General features: G+C 38.2%; 1 protein-coding gene across 1 annotated transcript in view; it reads right to left on the reverse strand.

Moving 5' to 3' along the window:
• The window catches only part of LOC131971174 (kelch domain-containing protein 8B-like), a 234,620-nt gene that overhangs the window by 67,756 nt on the left and 143,874 nt on the right, over positions 1–22,990 (reverse strand). The window contains exons 2-3 of the mRNA XM_059332498.1: positions 20,534–20,698; positions 9,324–9,548 (exon numbers count right to left, since the gene is read on the reverse strand). Coding sequence (XP_059188481.1) covers positions 9,324–9,548; positions 20,534–20,698 — 390 coding nt within the window. The remainder of the gene's footprint in view (positions 1–9,323; positions 9,549–20,533; positions 20,699–22,990) is intronic.

Here is a 22,990-nt window from a genome sequence, read left to right on the forward strand (position 1 = left end):
AAAATCCAACTTAAAACCAAAGCAGCAGTAACTGCACTTGACTGTGATACAGTGTAGCCTTGTATTTCTTCATTGTGTTGAAAAGTGAAGACAAGAATAATAGAAATTAGAAATGTATATGATAGGGAAATTATTATCTAGATAGTGGTTTAAAAAAAGTGAGATAAAATTATATTGAGACTGAAATATAACATTACTTTATAATATTAAGTCTAAAACACACACATGTTTTTAAAAAGTTGTTAAACACTTTTAAATACACTTATAACAAATTCCATTTGAAAAATATTTACTGAAATCAAAATATAAAAGCTGATAGAAGACAACAACATTGTAGTTACTGCACTTTGTTTGTGCATTGTTAGAATCCTTTATAGCAAAACCAGAGTGCAGTAACTATATTTTTGGGGTCAAAGGTCAAATAAATCCCATTGAATCATCGTGATTTTTTAGGATAAGAATTACATTGACAATACATGAAGAAATAAGTGTCCTTTCTATAACCCATTTGGCTGGCCAGTTAAAAACTATAAAGCAGTTTTTCTCAGTTTAACCCTTTGTGTACACTGTAAAAAATATTTTTAGAAATTACAGTAAAACACTGTCAAATTGCATGAGAAATAGGGCGTAAAATAAAAAATTGCATATCACCGTAACAGACACTTTAAATTACTGTAAATCAAGGAATAGTACAAAACTTTTGAAAACACAGTTTTACTGTAAAAATATAAAAAAAATCATGTAAAATTAATGGAGACAAACCATAATGTCACAAGGACACAATTACCCTAAAAACAACAGGAATATTCAGTCTAAATTACAGTTTTTGATCGTATTTACATTTAAATTTACAGTAGAAAACCCACTCACTTTTTTGTACGGTAAAATTCTGGCAACCACAGCTGCCGGTATTTTACCGTAAATTAAACAAAACATTTTTTTACAGTGTAGTTACTGCAGTTAGACTTAGTAGGGCAGTACAGCCTACACTTTTTTGGTCAAAAAGTGTTTGCTTTTGTTTGTTTTCTATTGTTTTATGTGTATTTGAGTTGAACAAATTGAAAACCCCAAAAATAAATATTTAAATAAAAAATAATTAACCTTTATTTTCAGGATATTGAGTGATACAAACACTGACAAACTATAATAATAACTGGAAACATCTTTCCAGCAGGTGCAGACTCCACAGGTATGCAAACACTGCAGGTTCGCTGCAGGGTATGTTCATCATCAGAGAGATTAATTCTGTTTCCTGTTGAACTCATGTTGCACACATATGTTGCTGTATATAACCTAGAATACATTATCAAAGAGGCCAGCAAAATCAGCATAATATAATTCATCCAACAATAATATTGAAGCTCTATTGGAAGTGACTAATGTTGCTCTCACAGTGGCACTTTCAACCTTTCCTCCACCATTAATCTTTATCAGCACAATGAGAGGTTGAGATCTTCGTCCACATCTCTCACATTGAGTTTGAAGTCTTTGGAACACTGGTTTTACAGTGTTGGTCATAAAGCTGTAGAGAACAAGGACTTCCATGAATAAGGACTGATGATATCCACTTAAAAAAGGGCCTACACACATTCTGATGTGTGGGCATGCAGCATAACACTGTGTGAGTACACAATTCAAGGTTGAGTGTGAAGTATGCACGATGGATGAATGAAAAATAGGGTCTGTCTACTTTAACTTGCATGACAGAATTATGGTTCAGGTTATAATGTAACGCTAGGGGCGGAATTGGACATAAATAGGTACATAAATAATGGATGCACTTCCAGATTTCTGTGTGCTTGAGAGGAAGTGATAGCAAGATGGAAGTCTTCACTACAACTTTCTATTTAAGCCTCTTGGGTCTTTGATCGTGCTGTCCTGACCAGATCATGTGACGTTTAACAAAAAAAAGAGGTCACATGGAGCGCTGCTATCAACTTCACTCCAAAGTACAGACTTGAAACTTTCTCCCAATTTTTGTTTGACATTCCTCGGTCATGTAAAACCAAAGATATGATAGTTTTAATTTAATATTTGAGCGTTAGTGTGGCTAACGAGGGGGAAAAAGCCTATAAATATATGTTTTTATGGGACTTTTTTGTATATAGTTTTATTATATTTAAATTTTTACCTTTTTATATGTGCATATTTGTATCCTATGTTTACATCTTGAAGTTCCAAAACAGTTCATTGAGCACATTTGTGGTTTTTATTGTAGTAAATAGTATAATTCTTCAACTCGGATTTCATGCTTTTGGGCTCAATATGTTGTTAAAGTAGGTTAAAGTGAGAAAAGGTCAGTGGTTTTACAACATAAATCAACAGAAACTACAGCCTCTTTTTACAACCCTGGACCGTACGTGTGTGCTATTTTTAGAAAGCGTCGTTGTTATGCCACGATACGTTAATATATGCCCTGAAACGTGAGCCGCGATACGCGCCATAATTTGTGGTACTGACACACGACCTCTTCTGCCGTTTATGTTGGAGAACTTGTTGGAGAAGTTACAGGCATCCATTGGTGTTTTTTTGTCCTTGCTTCTTACATGCAGAGGTTTCCCTGATTCTCTGAATCTTTTATTAAAGTCATGGATTGTAGATGGTGAAATCCTTAAATTCCTTGCAACTGTGCATTCATCCTTCATGCTTGTGAACCCTGTGAAGCCTTTAGAGGATATCCCTTTCATACCCAATTAGGGTGGCCATTCGTCCAGCTTTAGGCTGGACAGTACGGCATTTAAATGCCCTGTCTGGCTACACTCATGTGTCCTCCTTTTGAGAAAATAACAAAAAGGTCTGCCTTTTGACACGTTACCTTGTTAGTTTAATACATATTGGCTAAAACTGTGTGTCAAAAAAGCTGTGTCAAAATAAGTAATTTCATTGGTTACATTTTCCTGTCATGACCTATCAACACATGAATATTCAAGTGAGCCATGTGTTGATTCGCCGAAAGTCTGAAAATGCCAAAGAGAAAGACCTCCTTTCACCCGAAATGGGCAAGAGAACACGGGTTTGTTACAAAAAGTAAGAGGGAGTTTCATTTTTTTTGTACATTATGTCAAAGTGATGTATGTGAGCAGTAAAGGCAAAGAGACATGCTAGCACTGACAAGCATCAAGCTAATCGGGAGTACAACTCTGCTTAAAACCGGATCATACCAAACAAATATCTGCTTGCTTGTCCCGTGTATGCAAAGTGTCCTCCTTTTTGATGTGAAGGAAATGGCAACCCTATACCAAATCATGATATTATCTCCTGTCATAGACCTGTTTACCTGTTAAATGTTCAAAGCAGCTGTTTTTTTTTTAGTGTTACACAACTTTCCTACTCTTTTGTTGCCCCTGTCCAAATCTTTTCAAATATGTTGTGGTCATGTCAGAGACAGGATATGTTCAGTCTCTCAGAGTCTAAATGTTGTGAGATTCAGTCAGGAAATGTCTTAAAATATCCTCACTGAAACTGTGATGATTCATCGTCCTATACATAGATAGTTAGATGAATACATAGATGGCCTTTGTTCAAAGCTCGGAGCGGAGTCGTGATTTGATTCAGTGAGTGAAATTTAAGAGTTGCAGAAAAACAAGAAGACTGAATTTGGACTTGAAGAAAAACATGAAGAGAAAGCTGATAAGATCCACAGTGTGTTGGCGGCTGAGCACACAGTAATATTTGATGAGCGACCAGGTTTCTGCTTCCTGACCAGGCCAGGAGCTAACGATTGTCCTCAGCACTTATTCACTGACATTCTGGGCTCTACTTTCACGGATCAAGGGGCATGGTGTAGAGGGCAGTGAAGTGTACCGTGCCCAGTACGCCCAAAGCATGCCAATACCCTTTGAGTCTTTTTAACCAGAAGTACCTGTTGCATTAGATATGGGTTAGAAATAAAGACATTATCGTGTATTGTAGTGAGGGTGTTAGAGACTCAAAAGTAAAAGTTGTCAGGTTTTCTTTGACAACCATTTTGAGAAAAATTGGAAACCATTACTTTGTTTAGTAATTTATTGGGCAAATTACAATTATAGTAATTTGTTTGGCATCACTACAACTACACCCATTAAGTTGGAATAGAATATTTTTGATTGATTGTCACAATCATTTAATGGAAATCATCATAATTGATCAATGTGATTTATTCTTGACAGATAAAGTGTATATCTTCTCAAAACTTTATGAATCAATCTCTTCGACAACAGGATTGGTCTGAAAACAATATTATTCTATATTATATATAGATTATTATAATAAAATACATTTCGGATATTTGTTGGTAGAGCGTTCATCCAGTGATCGGATGGTTGGTGGTTCAATCCCCGACCATGGCAGCCTACATGTCGAAGTATCCTTGAGCAAGATACTGAACCCCAAATTGCTCCTGATGCTGCGTTCATCAGTGTGAGAATGAATTCCCAATGGTGGCAGGTGGCACCGTTTAGGGTAGCCTCTTCCATCAGTATGAATGTGTGGGTGAACGGGTGAATGAGCGCAGTTTGTAGTGTAAAGAGCTTTGAGTGGTCGCAAAGCGACTAGAATATATAAGTGCAGGTCCATTTACCATTTACCTTGACCTCCAATGTAAAAATGAAAAATTTAGAAAAAAAATCAGCAAGAAACAGTTGTACTAACAGAGTTATTCTTCAAAAACTTGTACGATAAAAACTTGACTATCACGGCATATTAGGGCATATTAAGTATGAATAAAAATTAAAATACAATAAAATGACAAAAAAGTTGCAAATTTACTCGATTAAAGTGGCAAATCTACAAAAAAAAAAAGGTTGCAGAATTAAGAGATTTAGAGTGGCAAATCTGTGCAAAAAAGTCGCAGATTTACGAGAAAAATGGGGGAAAAAAACTTTTTTCTTGCAGATTCACCACTTTAAATCTCATAAATCTGCGCATTTTTTTCTCATAGATTTGCCACTTTATTCTCGTTAATTTATTTCTCAAAATATTTACCCACTCCACTAGGTCCGTATGTTTTTCTACACATTCCACAGTCCACATTCTGGCTGTATTTAATATCCTCCAATATTTTCTAGGGTTGAAATATGGAATTTGCAAGTATTTCAATGAGTGTCCTATTAAGGGTTAAATATCATTACAGTCAGGATTGGATCCAGAAAAGACTGAACGTGAAAACGCTGCAGTTTTATTGCTGCATTTCCAAGCAGAACTCATGCTCGTGAAATTTGCTTCCCATTTACATGCATTTGCGGCTGAAAACACAGACACACGGTGATGGTACAGTATGAATACACAAATATGTAGTTGAGACATTTCACTTACCTACAAATGTCTGTGAAATTTGACAGACATTCTTGTCACTTTAACAAGAAATTATAATAACTTTGGTGATCCCTTGATTTTTTTCCACATTACATTAGCATTAGCATTACTGTATTTACTGAATCCTAACAGACCCGTTAGTGAAAGATCAATTGAGGAGCTTGAAAATAAAGGGTAAGAACTGTCATTCTTTGAGAAAAAATGTTAAGTCTTGAAAAATGTTGAAAAAGTTTTGCATTGAAAAATAATGGATGAATTTGGATTTATCACATTTTGACTGTGAATAATAAAAGAAAGAGAGTTGCTATGCAGCCAGGTGAAGGAGGATGATTAGATATGATGCAAATGGTGATTTGAGCTGCTCATTGATGGATGGATGAATGGATTAAACCACAAAGAAGATATTATGCAGCTACCGACTGCATGAATGCACATTCTCTGCATGTGTGTGTGTTTGTGTGTGTGAGTAAGCAACACCTACGTGAGTAGAGACATACAGAGACATACTCAAGAATGGGAAGTAATTCAGTGTGTGCAGATATGAGGATTATTTGGTTGCTCACTCGTAAAAGAACCCTTCCCCCCTCTGAGTACAGTACTGTGTCTGTGGTTTTTATGTGAGCCTAACCTCCAGCTATCCATATTAACAATGCATCTTTTGACACTCCTCTGTGCCTGTCAGCATGCGATATAACATTTGATTTATCCTTTTGCTTCTGTGAATCCTCTCAGTCAGGCTTAATGTGTTTGGCTATAAATGATAATGGCCCTCTTCTTCTCTGTCTCTTTCTCACCTTGCATTTGAGAGGGAGCCCAGACCTAAAAGAGAAGTGAATACAGCATTGCGTTGCATGTGTGTGCCTGTAGTAACTGTAAAAAAAATTAAAGTATCTTAAGTAACCGGGTTACCTTCAAGATTACCATAGTTTTTTTTACTTATTCTTGCTGAAAGTCTGCATTATTAAAGATACTTAACTGAGGAGTGTTGGGAGGAAAGACACTAAGGTAAAGACTGTTGCAATATGGGAAATGCAGGATCCAGTGATTTTGGAGCATTATTATGGATCCCACTAGCCTGGGTATACCCATACTGCCTTGCACGCTCGATTTCATTTTGAACCTGCAGACAGTCTGGTGTCCATGGCCGTTTCTTAGCCCTGTTTTAGGGATCCAATCACAGAACGGGGAGAGACGGCAAGACGATGACGCGTACTACTCGACAGATGGAAGCTTGTAGTTTTGTAGTTTTCTTACGGATCCAACATGGCTGCAGCAGACGCGAAGCTCTCTTTGGATCTAGCTGTAGACAGCATTTTAAATAGTTTAGAGCCAAAGTTGATTTTAAAAGAAGAACGTTTGACTTTACACTCCTGTTTCACCACCAAAAAGGATGTTTTAGCCTTAATGCTTCCAACAGGATTTGGCAAAAGCCTAATCTACCAACTAGCCCCGCTACCGATCACTGCTGTAACCACGGTGATCTCACTACGAGCCGGGGGACAGCAGAGCCCCCAGAGACCCCCAGCAGCTCGTCTATTGACCATAATATCAGTGGATGTGTGGTTGAATGACATGAGGGGGAAAAAGGCGTAAAAATAAATAATCTTGCAGAAAGCGAGAACTGGACACACACACACACACACACACCAGCACTGCCAGTAGACTGTGAGCAGCCAGAGCCAGAACACGCTGCAGAAAAACGTTGCAGAAGCAGAATTGAGCATTTTGGTCTCAAAGTAGAGATGGGCTAGTCTGGCTATGTAAACATCAATTTCTGTCGCTCTACATACGTCATCTGGTATAACTGATACGATTGGCTAAGAGCTACGTACAGATGATTTTGATAGACATTCATAGCGCCCAATAAACGGCTCTGGAGGATCATAAATCACGCCTCCTCTACGGAAAAATTAATAGCTCGTTTCCAGACTAGAACTACCCACTGCAGTTCCGAACAAACCGCGTCCTGCGCTACACAGGTACGTGTTGCCGGATTGGGTGTTCTCGTCACCTTTGGAAGAAGCTAGCAAAACTGTAGCATTTGTAGAAGTTTTTTAATAACCCCGATTAAACCTACATGAGACCTTGCGTATTTATAAGTTAACCCTAACGCTAACGTTACGTCACCTCGTAGATGTTACTTATGCTAACTAACCAACTGATCAACAACCTTAACGTTTCCCCAGAGCCCCTGAAGTGACATGAGAAAAAACTTTTTTTTTTTTAAATCTCGACTTTGAAACTCGAGATCTCTCTATGTACAAGATAAACTTTGAGGCGTAATTAGGCTGTTATGAGGGAAGTGCCTGATGCACGATACAAAGTAAAGTCAAGATCTCTAACTTCAAAGTCGAGATCTCAAGTTTCAAAGTCCAGATTTCGATTTTTTTTTTCTCATGTCACAACTCTAAGCTAATTACACAAACTTTGCCTCCCCATGTTGGCTCCTGCCTGCCACTCCAACTGCAAAACCTTCACTGGTCTTAGTGTGCTGTGGTCCTGAATCCACTCTGCTATTCCAGTTGTCCTCCTGCTGACACCAGCACAGCTGAATGCACAAAGCATGTAGATGTTTCTATTTCTGGGGTTTTCAACTTCAGTGAGTCAGCTGCTATCTCATGTGATGGGATGGTCTTAATTAATTCCCGGCTAAAGCCCCCAGAGCCTGATGCCAACAACACCTGAGCCCAACTTCTGCAATGGCCTCCCATGATCTGCTCCAGGTAGGCCTGTCACCATAGCTATTTCTTAGAACGATATATTTTCCCAGAAACTATGATGATTAATGACAGTATTGTGGAGTACATCCTTTTCCACAGCAATGAATTTTTAAATCTCAAGAATATTAAACATTGGAATTTAAATGTGGAAAATAAATATTAAAACATCCCAGATAAATAAAACATAAATAAATAAACGACATTCAAAACAAATAAAATAGACTCTTGGGCTCTGTTAACAGAAATTGCACTGAGATAAATACCATATTATTATACATTATAAATAATATATAAACAGCTGTTTCTGAGATTTTTTTTGCATTCCTACTGCCTGTCGAATATCTGCAGTATTATACGATGGGATTTTTTTTTTTTTTTTTTTTTTTTTTTAACTTTTCTCGTTATAAAAAGTACCTGCAACTGTTGTATTACCATTGTATTATATTTATTTTTATTATGTTGTTTATTTATTATTATTTTTATCCTATACCAAAACTTTTTTCTGTCCAGAGTTAGCATTAACAAAGCACATTTAATTGCTGTATGTAATTTCTATTTTTTCAGCACTTTACTTGTTTTGTTAGGCGTGTGTGTGTTTGGACAAAAAAAATAAAAAGTCAATATCTGTCCTTTTTCATTTCTATGCTTAGGTTTTTAAATATTTTCATTTTCTATCTGCTTTGTGTAGCAGGGTGGTTCTTCAAGCAAGTTAGAGAGTTACAAGAGATTTTACAACTGTAAATGTAATTGGTTACAGCAATTTATTGAAATTTAAGTGAAATATGTATTCAAATACAAATCACAAGTCAAAATAGCATTAAATTTGTCTGAATTATAAAAGGTATAAATGGTAAAATGAAGAACCAAAAGAGCCGGCTCTTCTTGGTGAGCTGAGCAAAATGATCCGGATCACTGAAAAGAGACCACATTCCCATCACTAATGTACAACCGTCGGGAAACTTGACTTGGAGTAACACACTCACTATGCTTCAGCTGGCAGCGTGTGTGTGTGTGTGTGTGTGTGTGTGTGTGTGTGTGTGTGAGCCGCGCCTCCCACAGAGAGCAGCTGAGTGACAGGAGAGGGACAGAAGCCGCGTGACTGGCGAAAAAGATGATGGCTTATGTAAACAAACACGCATATAAACAACAATTATCGAGCCCAGAAAAACTATTGTGTCCATTTTTATATATCTAATCATAAGTCGATATATTGATTATCGTGACAGGCCTAGCTCCAGGTCCTCCAGAAAGGCAGTCCGCCCTTGAGTCCTGCTTTAAAAATAGTAGTTTCATGTACAAGTCTTCACTTACCTTGATCCAGATCATACTCCTCCATGGTACTGACAAAGTGAGGTCTGGAGTAGAAGTTATGTGGCCCCGGTTGCTGGAGGCCCCCCAGGCTGAACAGGCTTCTTTCATTTGTGGCGCAGCAGGAAAAGGCCCTCCGGCTGGGGATGCAGGCGTAACGTGTCCAGCTCTTCATCTCCAGGTCAAAAGCCTCCAGCGCCGTCACCGGCATCTTTCCCTGACGACCACCTGGAGGAGGAGAGCAGGAGAATGTTCACACTGAGGCTCAAAACACATGAATGATGATGATACCAGCGCTGAGGTATACATTTTTGCTTAAACAGTTTTTTCTCTTAATGTTGCAGCTGCAGTAGCTAAATTGTACGGGTGCACAAGGGTGTTCGTACACAGCAAAATCTGTAGTGTTGTTTTTTCAGTATTGATAATTTTGAGTTGGTGAGTGTTGATTTTTGAGTTGTTTTAACACTTGTATTGATCAAAAAGCTCTGCCAGCGTTGTTACATGTTAACACCTGAGTTAGATTCACTTCAGTTGGAGTTGATTTTTCAGATTTTGTGACTTGTTTGTTCGGCTAAAGACAGAACGCACTTTTAATGTATCGTAAAACAAAACAATGAATATTAATTTTCACATTAGTGAAAGGCAATAACATGATTTTAGGGTTAGAAATACACTTTAATGTGTCAAAGTAACATAATGTATGTTAAAAATCAACACTCAGTGAAAGGGAGTAACATGATTTTAGTGTTGAAAATACATTTTGAGTCATAAAATAACACGATATATGCTAAAAATTAACACTCAAAGTGAAAAGGAATACCATAATTTGGAGTTAAAAGTGCATTTATGTGGTGTCATTAAACAACACCAAGGGTGTCAAATATTTAACACTATTAAAGAGTTAAAATATTAACACTTTTAAAGGTGTAATTTTAACTCAGAATCAGTGTTATATTTAACACTCTGTGAGTTGAATTAACACTCCTGATTTTGCTGTGTATAAACAATCTTCCTATCCTGTGAGAGCACTTTTTCTTTGCCTTTATTTATCTTTTATTTTTTTTTTTGGTATCTGTTTGTATGTTGTGTATGCAGTGGCGGTTCTAGACCAATCTCACTGTGGGGACCAAGGAGGGGCCAGTGTTTAATCAGAGGGGCACATTAAAAATGATGATATTTAGCATACAAAACCTTTATTTTAGCTTATTTTAAAGTCTCATTGAAGTATATTTGGAAGCTACAAAACACTGATTGAAACAATGAGACTTACTAACAATAACAATTATTTCTCGTTTTTGTGCACAATTATTTTTTTTATTTTGAAAGTGCACTACAGTCATCATTTTTTTTAAATATACACAAGCGTTTATTGCACAATTAAACTATTATACAATGTACACATTCTGGGTTTCTTTTGTGCACAATGAGATATTGTTTGAACAAAAGTAGGTAAGAATTGTTCAGTCGTTCATAGATATAAATTTATCATTTTATCATTAATTTGACACAGGCCCCTGTGTATAACCGCCACTGTGTGTATGGACTCTTAATTGTACTGTACAAGTGTTGCATCTTGTCTTGTGATAGGCCTTCATGTTTGTCAGCGTCTATGATTGTTTATGTGTTGTGACTGTATTGAAGGTTGCTGTTGTTGTTGTTGTTGTTGTTGTTGTTGTTTTGTTGATGATCTCGGAGAATAGACAATTTGATTTAATGTTTGGACTCCAGGAAGAATAGATATGCTACTGTGCTGGTGCTAATGGAGATCCAATAAAGAAATAAAATAATAAATATATGTTCAAATCTACTGGGAATATGATGCTGCAATAACCTGATACACTATAGTCATAAAGATGTGTCATCTGCATAGAATATATTATCATGAAATACTAGCATGTACAGTCATGGAAAAATGATTAGACCACCCTTGTTTTCTTCAATTTCTTCTTCATTTTAATGCCTGGTACAACTAAAGGTACATTTGTTTGGACAAATATAATGATAAGAACAAAAATAGCTGATAAGAGTTTAATTTAAGAGCTGATATCTAGACATTTTCCATGGTTTTCTTGATAATGATTTTGGTTATTGCCAAGAAACAATGGAAAATGTCTAGATATCAGCTCTTAAATTATTATCTAATGAGCTTTTTTTTGTTATCGTTATATTTGTCCAAACAAATGTACCTTTAGTTGTACCCGGCATTAAAATGAACAAGAAATTGAAGAAAACAATTTTTTTTTTTTTTTTTTTTTCCATGACTGTACATTAATATGGCATTCTATCTAACATTGTTTGTCCTTGTTCTTCATTTCTTGTTTCTTTTCATTCCTCTTTAATCCCCTGCTCCTGTCACAAAGTTTCCTTGGCATTTATGTCAAAGTCTGGCAAGCGTGCAGACCAGCACTGGGACCACTTTTTATTTTCGACTAAAAGCAGAGCCCAGCAGCAGGGTTCTCCCTCAGGACACCGACAAGTTGTTTACTTCCACGAATCATAACTTAACCTTGTAAAATATAACAACAAGGGGAAGGTAAAGTGGTGAGAGAGGGAACATATAGTAAGAATGTGAATGGTGGAGCAAGGGAGGAGAGATTGAAGAAGGAAGGAAGGAAGGAAGGGAGGAGAAATGGAAAGAGAAGAAGAATGCAGAAACTGAAGGAAGAAAGAAAGAGGAAAATTAGGTATGGGATGAGAAAAAGAAACAATGACAGAGAGAAATTGTGGGAAAGTAATAGAGGGAATAGAGGAGAATGTGGAGGAGTGAGAGAAGAAAGTGGAAGAGGGTCAACTGGAGTAGGCAGGGTGGCATGGAGATCGATAGCAGTAGCGAGACAGAGAGTCGAACTGAGTGGGAAGCATTAGAGTCAGAGAGGAATGAGAGAAAGGACATTTTCAGCTGAAAGATCTGCTGGTTATGATATAAAGGTCCAGTATATAGATGCATTAAAAATCCAATAGAATTCACCATATATCTTCTGTGTACTATTTTTTTTTTAAGATTATTTTTTTAGGCATTTTAGCTTTTATTGAAAGTGATAGATAGAAAGGGGGAGACAGAGGGGAGGACATGCAGCAAAGGGACCTCAGGCCGGATTCGAACCCGGGTCTGCCGCAAGAAGGCGCAGCCTTAATGGTACGCGCTCTACCAGTGTGAGCCACCGGTACGCCCCTGTGTACTATTTTTTGTGAGACGTGCATACATTTAAGTGAACGATGGGAGCCCTACAGCTATTGCTGTATGGGACTAGTGCTCGGTGCGATTGCCCCGAGGCCCTAATAATAATAATAATAATAACGGTAAATAGCAGAAGACAACAACATTTAATATCCTCGGCTAGTATTCTGGTTAAAGAAACTTCACGGTCGCAGGGTGTCTTTATTTTAAATGATGTTTTAATGATAAATAATATAGCCTTAACATGTTTTGCTTTGTCACCATTAAAAAACAAAACATGGCAGAGTTTTATCAGCTTCAGGCATCGATACAATAGTCTAAGAACAATTCTCAGACTCAGACGTGTGGACTTCACGCTGACTCAAACCTGCGTACACGAGCTGAGAGCAGACTGAGATCTGATCATACCCTCCGCTCACGTCTAAACTGATAAATGCCGAGCCTTGAGTAGAAATGATCGTACGCCCAGTTTACGCTCACTTTCTGTCGTACGCTCTTTTGATAAATGAGGGACATTGTGTTTGAGTGTTCACTCTGGTGACTCCATAGACACAATCATAAAAGGAAAGAAACTGCACTGCACCATTACTGTGATGAATCACTGATGTAATAAAGTCAGGACCACAAACTGAGCTCATTACTGATAAGTCATTTGAGAAATATAGCCACATTCAGCACTGAACACTTGAAACAAGACCACATGCATGACTTGCTCAGTGAAAGTCGCACCTGCCCCCTGTGGGATTTAACCCCTTGACCTTATTATTCCTGAGGAGGTGACTTCCTGCCTGCACCACCAGGAAGACATGTTTTTATTTACACACCTTCTCACATGTTGAGGCAATGACATCACAAGTGTAGAAATGGAGTAGTAGTAGTGTCTTTTTAGATGTCAAACGTTTAACAGTAAAAGCACACAATTCTGCTGGTTTCAGGTGTATTGTCAAAACATGACATTTGTTTGACAGTTAGATCAAATAGAAAATGTTGTGCATACAGTTCTAATTACAATAAGACGTTGAATGCCACTGTTTGATTCATCTTTAAGTGGCTGGGGAGTGTGGGGGAGTTCAACAAGTTCTCCAACATAAACGACAGAAGAGGTCGTGTGTCACCACTAATTACGGCACGTCGGCACGTATCGCGGCTTGCATTTCAGGGCACATTAACGCATCGCGGCACGGCTCATGGTACAACAGGGCTTTCTAAAAATAGCACACACATATGGTCCGCGTTGTAAAAAAAAAAAGTTTCTGTGGATTTATGTTGTAAAAACATTTACCTTAGGTTTAGGGCAAAATAATAAAATAGTAAATAATAATAAAATAGTAAATAAATGTACGTAAATGCCAGAAATGAGGTAGTTACAATGGTCACGTGACTGCTGCAATCTACGCAAAACACGTAAGTTACGTTCAAAAACGTGATTCACTTCACTTACGTAAAAAAACCTAACTTAAATTAAAAATTGTGGGTGAAAGTCTGTTGCTTGTTTGACGCATTACAGCAGATGGTGAAATTCGTAAATATAGCTTATTTTTTTCGCTGCCTCTACACCTGATTTTTATTGGCGTTTTTGACAGGAGGACAGGCTGGGGAGTTCAATCCAGCATGGAGGGACACTGAGCATCCCTGGTTCCCTAGGCTGTACGAAAGCTTGTACGGTCATGTTTCTAGAATTTAGGCATTGACATGGTTCCAAAGTGTTAGTTCTTGTAACATCCCTATGATTTGGGGCGTGGCTACCTTTGATTGACAGGTCACTAACAAGGCGAGCCATCATCAGGAGAGAAGCAGAACAATGCGTATCCACAGCAACGTGTCAATAAAGTTATATATAACGTTATATAGATATAAAAAACGACCTTTGGCGGTTTGGTCTCATAACTTTGACCCTTTCACTGTATTTTCACTTAATGACAGTTTATTTGAACGTTTTGTTCACTTCAAGGATTCGCTGTTAATTTTTCTTAGGTGAGTGACGAACATTTTGTTTTTGTTCTTTGCTAGCCAAAACTAACATCCCAGTTAATGCTCCAGTTAATGCTAACATGAATTAGCAGCAGCTTCTCTCAGTCAGGTTGAGGTGTCGAGAGGCTGTAGTCAGTGAACATGCTGAACTCGATGCTTCCAACTGGCCACAAACCAATGGGTAACGTCACGGTGACTACATCTATTATTTATATATAGTCTATGTCTGGTCCAAGCAAGGGTTGGTGTGATCCGAATACAAGATGGTCTCTAGTTTGTTGCTTAAATCCTTCTGGACTTTATTGCTGCTGGCTCTCAAGTTATAGCAGTCACCACTTGGATCCCTCCCAAAAATGCCCAAGAAAGTATAGCAGCCAAAATTCTGTGTTATAGATTGTGTTCTTACAGGCTGTAATGCTTGTTGTTACATTAATATATCTGCTGTCTCTACTGAATGATGTATAAGATTGTCCTTGCAGATGAAGGTACAAGATATTAGCTGGTATAAAGTGATCATTTCTGATTTATCTGCTGTTAACTGACACATAGCTTTAATTGTAAGAAGAGCTTTAGGGAGAGAGATTTGTCTTTGTGCTAATTTGGATTTCTTATCCGTCTTTGCAGATGCAGAAGAGTGGTGTTACTTTATACCCCACAATCCCTCATTCAAGAACCTGTAATAAGATAGTCATGCAAAAAAGGAAATGCTGTATACACATAGCTTTTTGTTACACAAAATCATTTTCCATCAGCCTTGACTTTTTGACAGCCTCTTTTCAGCTGCACTTGTGTGCTTATTATCAGACCTAACACTGCACAAAATCTTTGATTCAAAGTGCACACACACACAAAGAATTTTAAGCAGTATGAATCCTGATGAGTTGCATCATATGGCAGTTAGTCTGATGCTGTCTGGGTGCACACAACATTTAAATCAAAGGGTGTTCAGGCACCCACTGATCCAAACCCCCACTCCCACCGAGTAGTGGGAGTGGGAGCAGCAGCTGGAGAAGCAGCAGGAATTTAAAAGATACAATAAACTTTTCAAGTACAGCAAGTAAGCAGGATCTATATTCACACAATATGAAAGAGAAAGAGAGATAAATAATGAACTGGATTTCCAGTTAGAAGACAATCACATTATTGTGTCTGCACAGCGCTCATAGCTCTGTGTGTAATGTGATGTAATGAAATGATATTCCCATGTGCGTTGTGTCTTGCCATTATTCTCTGTCTCGCAGGGATCTTTCACATACCTTTGTAATTTAGTGTTTAATGACGTCATTTAGCGACTTCTAGCAACTTTTAGGACAGCCAATAGCTTCTTTCCTTACTGAGGAGTTGGCAACACTGGCCCCGAGTGTGATATCCGCCATTTAAGCTCTGCATCGCCTTCCATCATTACTACTGCGTCTGCAAGATGGCGCCGGTGGACAGTCTAAAGCAGGGGTGTCAAACTCTGGCCCGCGGGCCAAATTTGGCCCGCAGTGTAATTTTATTTGGCCCGCGAGGCAATACCAAATTATTATCTTATTATTGTACTATAAAAGCTGACCCGCCGGTATTATACGGCGCATTTACCGCTAATACTACAAATCCCACAATGCCCTGCTGTTGTTTTGGTGCGTCAATCAGGACAGGACCCAGAAACGCTCCTCTGTGACAGTCGTCATAGCAACCTCAAGCTAGAGCTGTCTCCCAGCTACCCCTTCCCAAAAATGGCGAAAAGAAAGGCAGAATTTATTAACCTGTTGAGAAGTTTATTTTGATATTTAAATCGGAAGGATGCAAATAGAAAAGGGGCATATGATTTTTATTTCATTTTTATTTAATAAATTAATGACACTGATGTGTTTTTTATTTGAAATTTGATTTTGCATGTCTGCACTATTTAGTTATATATTATATGTTTATAAGTGTTGCTGGTTCCATATTTAATGTTAAAGCAAAACATGTTTGGTATATATTAAAAGGTTTATTTGTTCAATGTTGGCCCGCGATTTTATTCAAGTTTTAAATTTTGGCCCATTGTGTATTTGAGTTTGACACCCCTGGTCTAAAGTGTCAATGTGAGTCGTATGTTGCTGCATGTACAAACACCTTATAGAGATGTTTTTTCAGGGGAGACCAGTATGTTTAAAAATCCAAACCATCTCTTTTCATTTCTGTTTTGAAAATTAAAGCAATATGTGAAGGTGAATTCTGTGAGCAGTTAGTTACCATGGTTAGCCACTAGCACTAACTAGCTTACTACTAGTTACCACTTCTGCTAACTCACCAGATGTTGCACCCATAATCATTTCTTCAGTAACGCCCCTGAGAATAAGGTGGATAGCAAACATGCTAGCTAACAATAGCTGATTTACATAACCAGCAGATAGGCTCTTTAGCTAAGCACCAGTGGTGGAAGGAGTATTAGGATCCCTTACTTAAGTAAAAGTAAGAATAAAACACTGTGAATTTACTCCACTACAAGTAAAAGTCCTGCATTCAAAACTTACTGAAGTTAAAGTACAAAAGTATCAGCACCAAAATGTACTTAAAGTATCAAAAGTAAAAGTACTCTGAACCCACTCAGATTGTTTTATATGTTCTAAATATATTATAAGATTATTTGTATTGATACATTTATATAAGTAGCATTTTACTGTTGTCCAGATAGGACTAATGTTAACTACTTAATACATTGTTATATTTTATAAATTTGTAATCATATTAAATATATAGTATTTTTTCATGTTGAATCTGAAAAGTATCTAAAGCTGGCAGGTAAATGTAGTGGAGTAAAAAGTACAATATTTGCCTCTAAATGTAGTGGAGTAGAAGTATAAAGTTACATAAAATGGAATTACTCAAGTAAAGTACAAGTACCTCAAAACTGTACTTAAGTACAGTACATGAGTAAATGTACTTAGTTACTTCCCACCACTTTGTTCTCTAACTGTGTCTGTTTGCTGCTGAGCAGATAGTGTACAGTAGCTTTATCAGAACTTTTATCACTGAAAACAGCTGCATACTTGCATTTATGTTGCATTGAATGTATGTAGCAATGAATCTGTGAAATCTTTATGTAACTAATAACTACAGTTGTGAGATAAATGTAAATAAAAATGGAATGGAAATACAAGTAGCCTATCTTAAAATTGCACTCAAATACATGCGTACAGTGTTTGCAGTATTTCTAAATGTGGACTCCATGTTGTCAAATTGATGAATATGTTTTCTCCTCCTGCTTGTGTTGTCCGCTGTGTGCTCTCTCAGCCACCATACAGAAGCAAAGAGTTATTCTGCCCCTCTGGTGGAGCGTGGGAGAAAAAACATTGATATGAAAAGCGCCTGCTCTCAGAAGGTTACAGATACTTTGTGCTGAATGTGGATTGTGTTCTTGCTGATAGCGTGCAGTGAAATGAATTCATCTCTTTGCAAAATGCTTCTGCGGGGAGATAAAACGATCGTACGCTGCTTTGTGTGGTTCCAATTTCTCTCTCAGCAGCTGTGTGAAATTTTGACCAAGTGTCAATGAGCAATAACAGCCCCCCAGAGAGACACAATGAGAACAAATGTAACCTCTGATCATGGATGGAAAATGACTGGATGGCAACAAAACAGAGCATCTGCATTGTACAAATTTTTTTCTTCTCTCCTACCGAGCAGCTTTTAACTCCAGCTCTGTCGTTCTGATCAATATTGTACCAAGACTGTGAGACTCTTTGTGGGCCTAAGAGACACACTTTTGTCTTTCACAACTCTAAAACCTCTGTGCAGATAAAGTCACAGAGCTGAAAACATTGTAACACGCTCACGTCTCCAGATAGTAAATCTGTGTGCTGCTTAAGAGCAACAAAGTAAAACAGAGATAACACAATTGTGTAAGACAGACTGGACCAAGTACAACCACATCTTTTAGGGAGAGTGTGCAAACTTACAGTTCATATCCCTTTATCTACACTCTCTAAGCACTGAGTGAGTTCAAATATTTCATCAGCTATCAGTGTCTTTGAGAAAGTGACTGAGCACGTCCCAACTCACTCCGTTGAATGTTAACTCCTAGGGGACATCAGAGAGACTGTGGGTCCATGTGTAAAAGGGAGGACACAGATAGAAGTATTAGGATGAAATACCAGTTTCCAAGCAAACTGAGAAGCAGGATTCAATTGTTGTTTTTTCCACTTCCACAGTCGGGCAAATGGGTCACAAATCAAATTGGCTGCAGTTGTTTTTGCCTCTTGTTTTGGGACTCCAGAATTGTTTTTTCGGAGAATTGATGCCTTTGAAAAATGACCCAGTTATGACCTGGCTAAACTTCTGTTTCCAAGATAATTGAAATGCTTACTTGCGCTTCAGCACATGAACTTTGTCTTTACTAGCTGCAGTTTTCTCATGAGTTGCAGATCGGCACATGTGAAACTCTATAGAGAGATGAGAAGTGAGTGAAATAATTCACTCCTCAGCTCTGGAAAATATATTTTGTTTGTTTCCTTTGTACCACTCAATCAGTCAGAAAAGCTGCTTGATTTACTACCCTGACACGGCATTTTACTTGCCATCTAGTAATCTTTATTGTTGAGTCCTAGAGTAGTAAAAGAAGTGGACGTAGTCAACATGAAGTCACCCATTGGTGTGTGGACTACCATTTTGAAGCCTTGAGTTTGTTCTTTTGACCAGCTAACTGCTGCTAATAAAGTTAGCTTTAATAATCTGAGATAAAAACAAAAGCAAGTTTATGGCTTTTTAAATGTACACTGCGCCATGGATACACGTGGCTTCAGCTCATTGACATGTTGCTTTGGTAGCAACTTGTCAATCACAAGGTAGCCACACCCTAAATCATAGACTTGGTGTGGACTTTACCACCAATGACTTGTGACTTCATTCAGACTTTAAAAGACTTGATAACGTCCCCCCTTTATTACTTTATTACCTTTAAAATATTTAATTTGCAGCAAGCCAACACTTAATTTCCCAGATCAACTTTGTTTGAACCAATCTGGCATTACATTTTGTGAAAAGTGAATAATGTCTTGTTTGGACTCGAAAGTTTATGAGTAGGGACTTAATATAGGACTTGTTTGTCTTGACTTGACGGTAGAAATTTGCCTCTGGCTGCAATACAAGCCACTACAGGGATTAAATGATAAATAGAATAAATGCATGAAGCCATGCATTTATCTGCATTTTTTCTCAAACAAGATTTAACATCTACAGCCATGTTAGGGTGTTGCGTTTGTTGTGATCGGACCACAGGTGAATCTTGGGTTCATTTGTGGACTTGAAATGTGGAGATAATTCTGCAACAACTGCGATTCTGATCTTCCCTGCGCACCAAGGTTGCATTCATGTATGCAAAGTTCATTGCAACTGCCAGAGGAAGCTTCACCTCAACAACAAGGACTAACCAGCAACTTCATTTGCAAGGCAGTAAATTATTGAAACTCAGCTGGAAATCAAACTTCCTTCCACACCCTCAATCAAAAAGGATTTCCACCCTTTTCCAACTGGACTGTAAGTAATGAAGTGGGCTTAGATAAGCAATCAGCAAGGACTTGAAGTACAAATGATTTGACCTGCAATTAATGATTTGGTTTCTATGTGTGTATTTGTGTATATTTAGTACAGCTAAATCATTCGAAGTTGTATGTTAACCTTGCTTTACAGACATACATGCAAACTAACTACTAACTTCCTTGACTCGCTTACACACTGATTCACATACAATATACTTTAAATTGTCTTTCAACAAAATACAACTTTCTAGAAGGTGCAGAGCAGCACACGGCCAAAAGACCAGCATTTATGATAACGCCCTTTTATTTACATATTTGACGCCCTGTGCAAGGTTTCATTTATTCATAAAAGAGGCATTCTTAAATTCCCAACAATGTTAGTTTGGTGTGATGTATGCTAACATTTGATAAGAGATAAGAGTTATGTTTAGGAAAAAAATCAAAGTAATTCTTATTCCAAAAGGTGCCTTGTTCCTTGAAATGAAACTAAATTAAATTAAACACTGACAAATGACAAAATAGAAAAGTGAGAAATAAGATGATAAGATTTTGTTTCCTACCCATCATGAAGATTTTGTTTCCTCTTACGAAGGGTGTGGCTCCGTACCGCGGTGTGGGCATGGAGGTCATCGGCTGCCATTGGTCCTTCTCCGCATCATAAACCCTCACCAGAGCCTGTGGTGTGGTGTCAGCTCCCATACCCCCCAACGCATACACCTTTCCATCTGCACAGAGACAAACAGGAGAGTCACAATGAAGAGTTTATTAACAGCTTTTAAAGAGCGTATTACAATTTGCTCTCTTGATGGGCACCTTTATCCGTGAGACGAGACCTGCATTGGTTCCTCTTTATTTATAAAGTCTTGATAGGCGACATGCCACCATACCTCAGCACTTTATTAAACTGGTCACATAGTAATTATCCAACACGCTCTAGTGATTAATGCTTAACCCTTAATAGGGCACTCATTGAAATTCTTGCAAATTCCAAATTTCAACCCTAGAGAATATTGGAGGATATTACATACTGCCAGAATGTGTAAAAAAAAAACAACATACGAAAATAATATTTTGAGAAAAAAGTTTACGAGATAAAAGTGGCAAATCTACAAGGAAAAAATGCGCAGATTTATGAGATTTAAAGTGGTGAATCTGGGAGAAAAAAGTTGCTTTTTCCCCCACTTTTTTCTTGTAAATCTGCAACTTTTTTCGCGCAGATTTGCCACTTTAAATCTCTTAAATCTGCAACTTTTTTTCTTGTAGATTTGCCACTTCAATCTAGTAAATTTGCAACTTTTTTCTCGAAATATTAGCTGAAGTTACCAATTATAGTTCTTTGCTTGATAAAAGGTTAATGCTCAATGTTCCCCTGACAAATACTGAATTTGGAAAAACTGCTTCTGCTGCATCTACCTGGAACATCTGACAACATTCACTCAAACTCAACACAATTATAACTCTGGGCCAGTTTAAAACTATGATAACCAATAACTCTGCCTTTCACTGTAACTGTTTTTAATGTCTGTACTCTGTTTTGTGTTTTCTCTGTACTTTCAACATCATTGTAAATGAGGGGTTGCCCTCAATGATTTCTCGAGAAATGAAAAAAATGAAATGTTGCAACAATGTAGCCGGTAGACATTTCCTCTCGAGCTTGTTGTAAGGTTAATGTGAGGTGAGTAAGGGAAAGATGTTGCCAACACCTCTCCACACAACCGGAGAAAGTGATGCATCGCAGCGCCCTTTCTGGTCGAGCTGTCAGCTCTGCTATCTGTCTCATCCATCCATAGTCATCCAAACAACTTGAAATATTTATAGCCAGGTCTGAAAAACTTCCAGATAACCCTGAATCACTTCTTCACAAGGACACCGCAAGCATCCTCAACCACTGCAGTGTCATTAGAATATACAGAGAAGCAAGGGAAAGGAGAGGGAAAGTGCTGGGCAAGCAAACACCATGCTGAAATACTGGAGGGAGGGGTGGAATGACCAGGAGAGGAGAAGAGAGGAAACACAAGGAGACAGGAGACATGAGGACAGGAGCAAACAGGTAACGAGGAATTTGGAAAGGAGAGGAAAGAAGAGGTGAGGGAAGGAAGAGGAGAGGAAACACAGGGAGGGAGGAAACAAGAGAAGAGGAGGAGGAAAAGAGGAAACATGAGGAGAGAATATGAGAGAAGAGGAGGAGGGGAAAGGGTTAGGAGAGTAAAAGAGGAGTAGTAAAGAGGAAACACGAGGAAGAGAGGAGAGGAGAAGGGGAAAGGAAGCACGAGGAGAGGACAAGCGAACAGAGGTGAGGAGAGGAATGGATGACAAGGGGAAAGGAAACAAGAGAAGAGAAGAGGAAACAAGAGAAGAAGAGAGGAGTGAAGAAGAGGAGAGGAAACAAGAGAAGAGGAGAGTAAAAGAGGAGTAGTAAAGAGGAAACACGAGGAAGAGAGGAGAGGAGAAGGGGAAAGGAAGCATGAGGAGAGGAAAAGCGAACAGAGGTGAGGAGAGGAATGGATGACAAGGGGAAAGGAAACAAGAGAAGAGAAGAGGAAACAAGAGAAGAAGAGAGGAGTGAACAAGAGAAGAGAGGAGAGGAGAAGGGGAAAGGAAGCACGAGAAGAGGACAAGCAAACATAGGTGAGGAGAGGAATGGATGACAAGGGGAAAGGAAACAAGAGAAGAAGAGAGGAGTGAACAAGAGAAGAGGAGAGGAAACAAGAGAAGAGAGGAGAGGAGAAGGGGAAAGGAAGCATGAGGAGAGGACAAGCGAATAGAGGTGAGGAGAGGAATGGAGGAGAAGGGGAAAGGAAACAAGAGAAGAGAAGAGGAAACAAGAGAAGAGAGGAGTTAACAAGAGAAGAGGAGAGTAAAAGAGGAGTAGTAAAGAGGAAACACGAGGAAGAGAGGAGAGGAGAAGGGGAAAGGAAGCACGAGAAGAGGACAAGCGTATAGAGGTGAGGAGAGGAATGGATGACAAGGGGAAAGGAAACAAGAGAAGAGGAAACGAGAAGAAGAGAGGAGTGAAC

The sequence above is a fragment of the Centropristis striata genome, chromosome 5 (assembly GCF_030273125.1).
Source record: "Centropristis striata isolate RG_2023a ecotype Rhode Island chromosome 5, C.striata_1.0, whole genome shotgun sequence".
Taxonomy (NCBI): Eukaryota; Metazoa; Chordata; class Actinopteri; order Perciformes; family Serranidae; genus Centropristis; species Centropristis striata.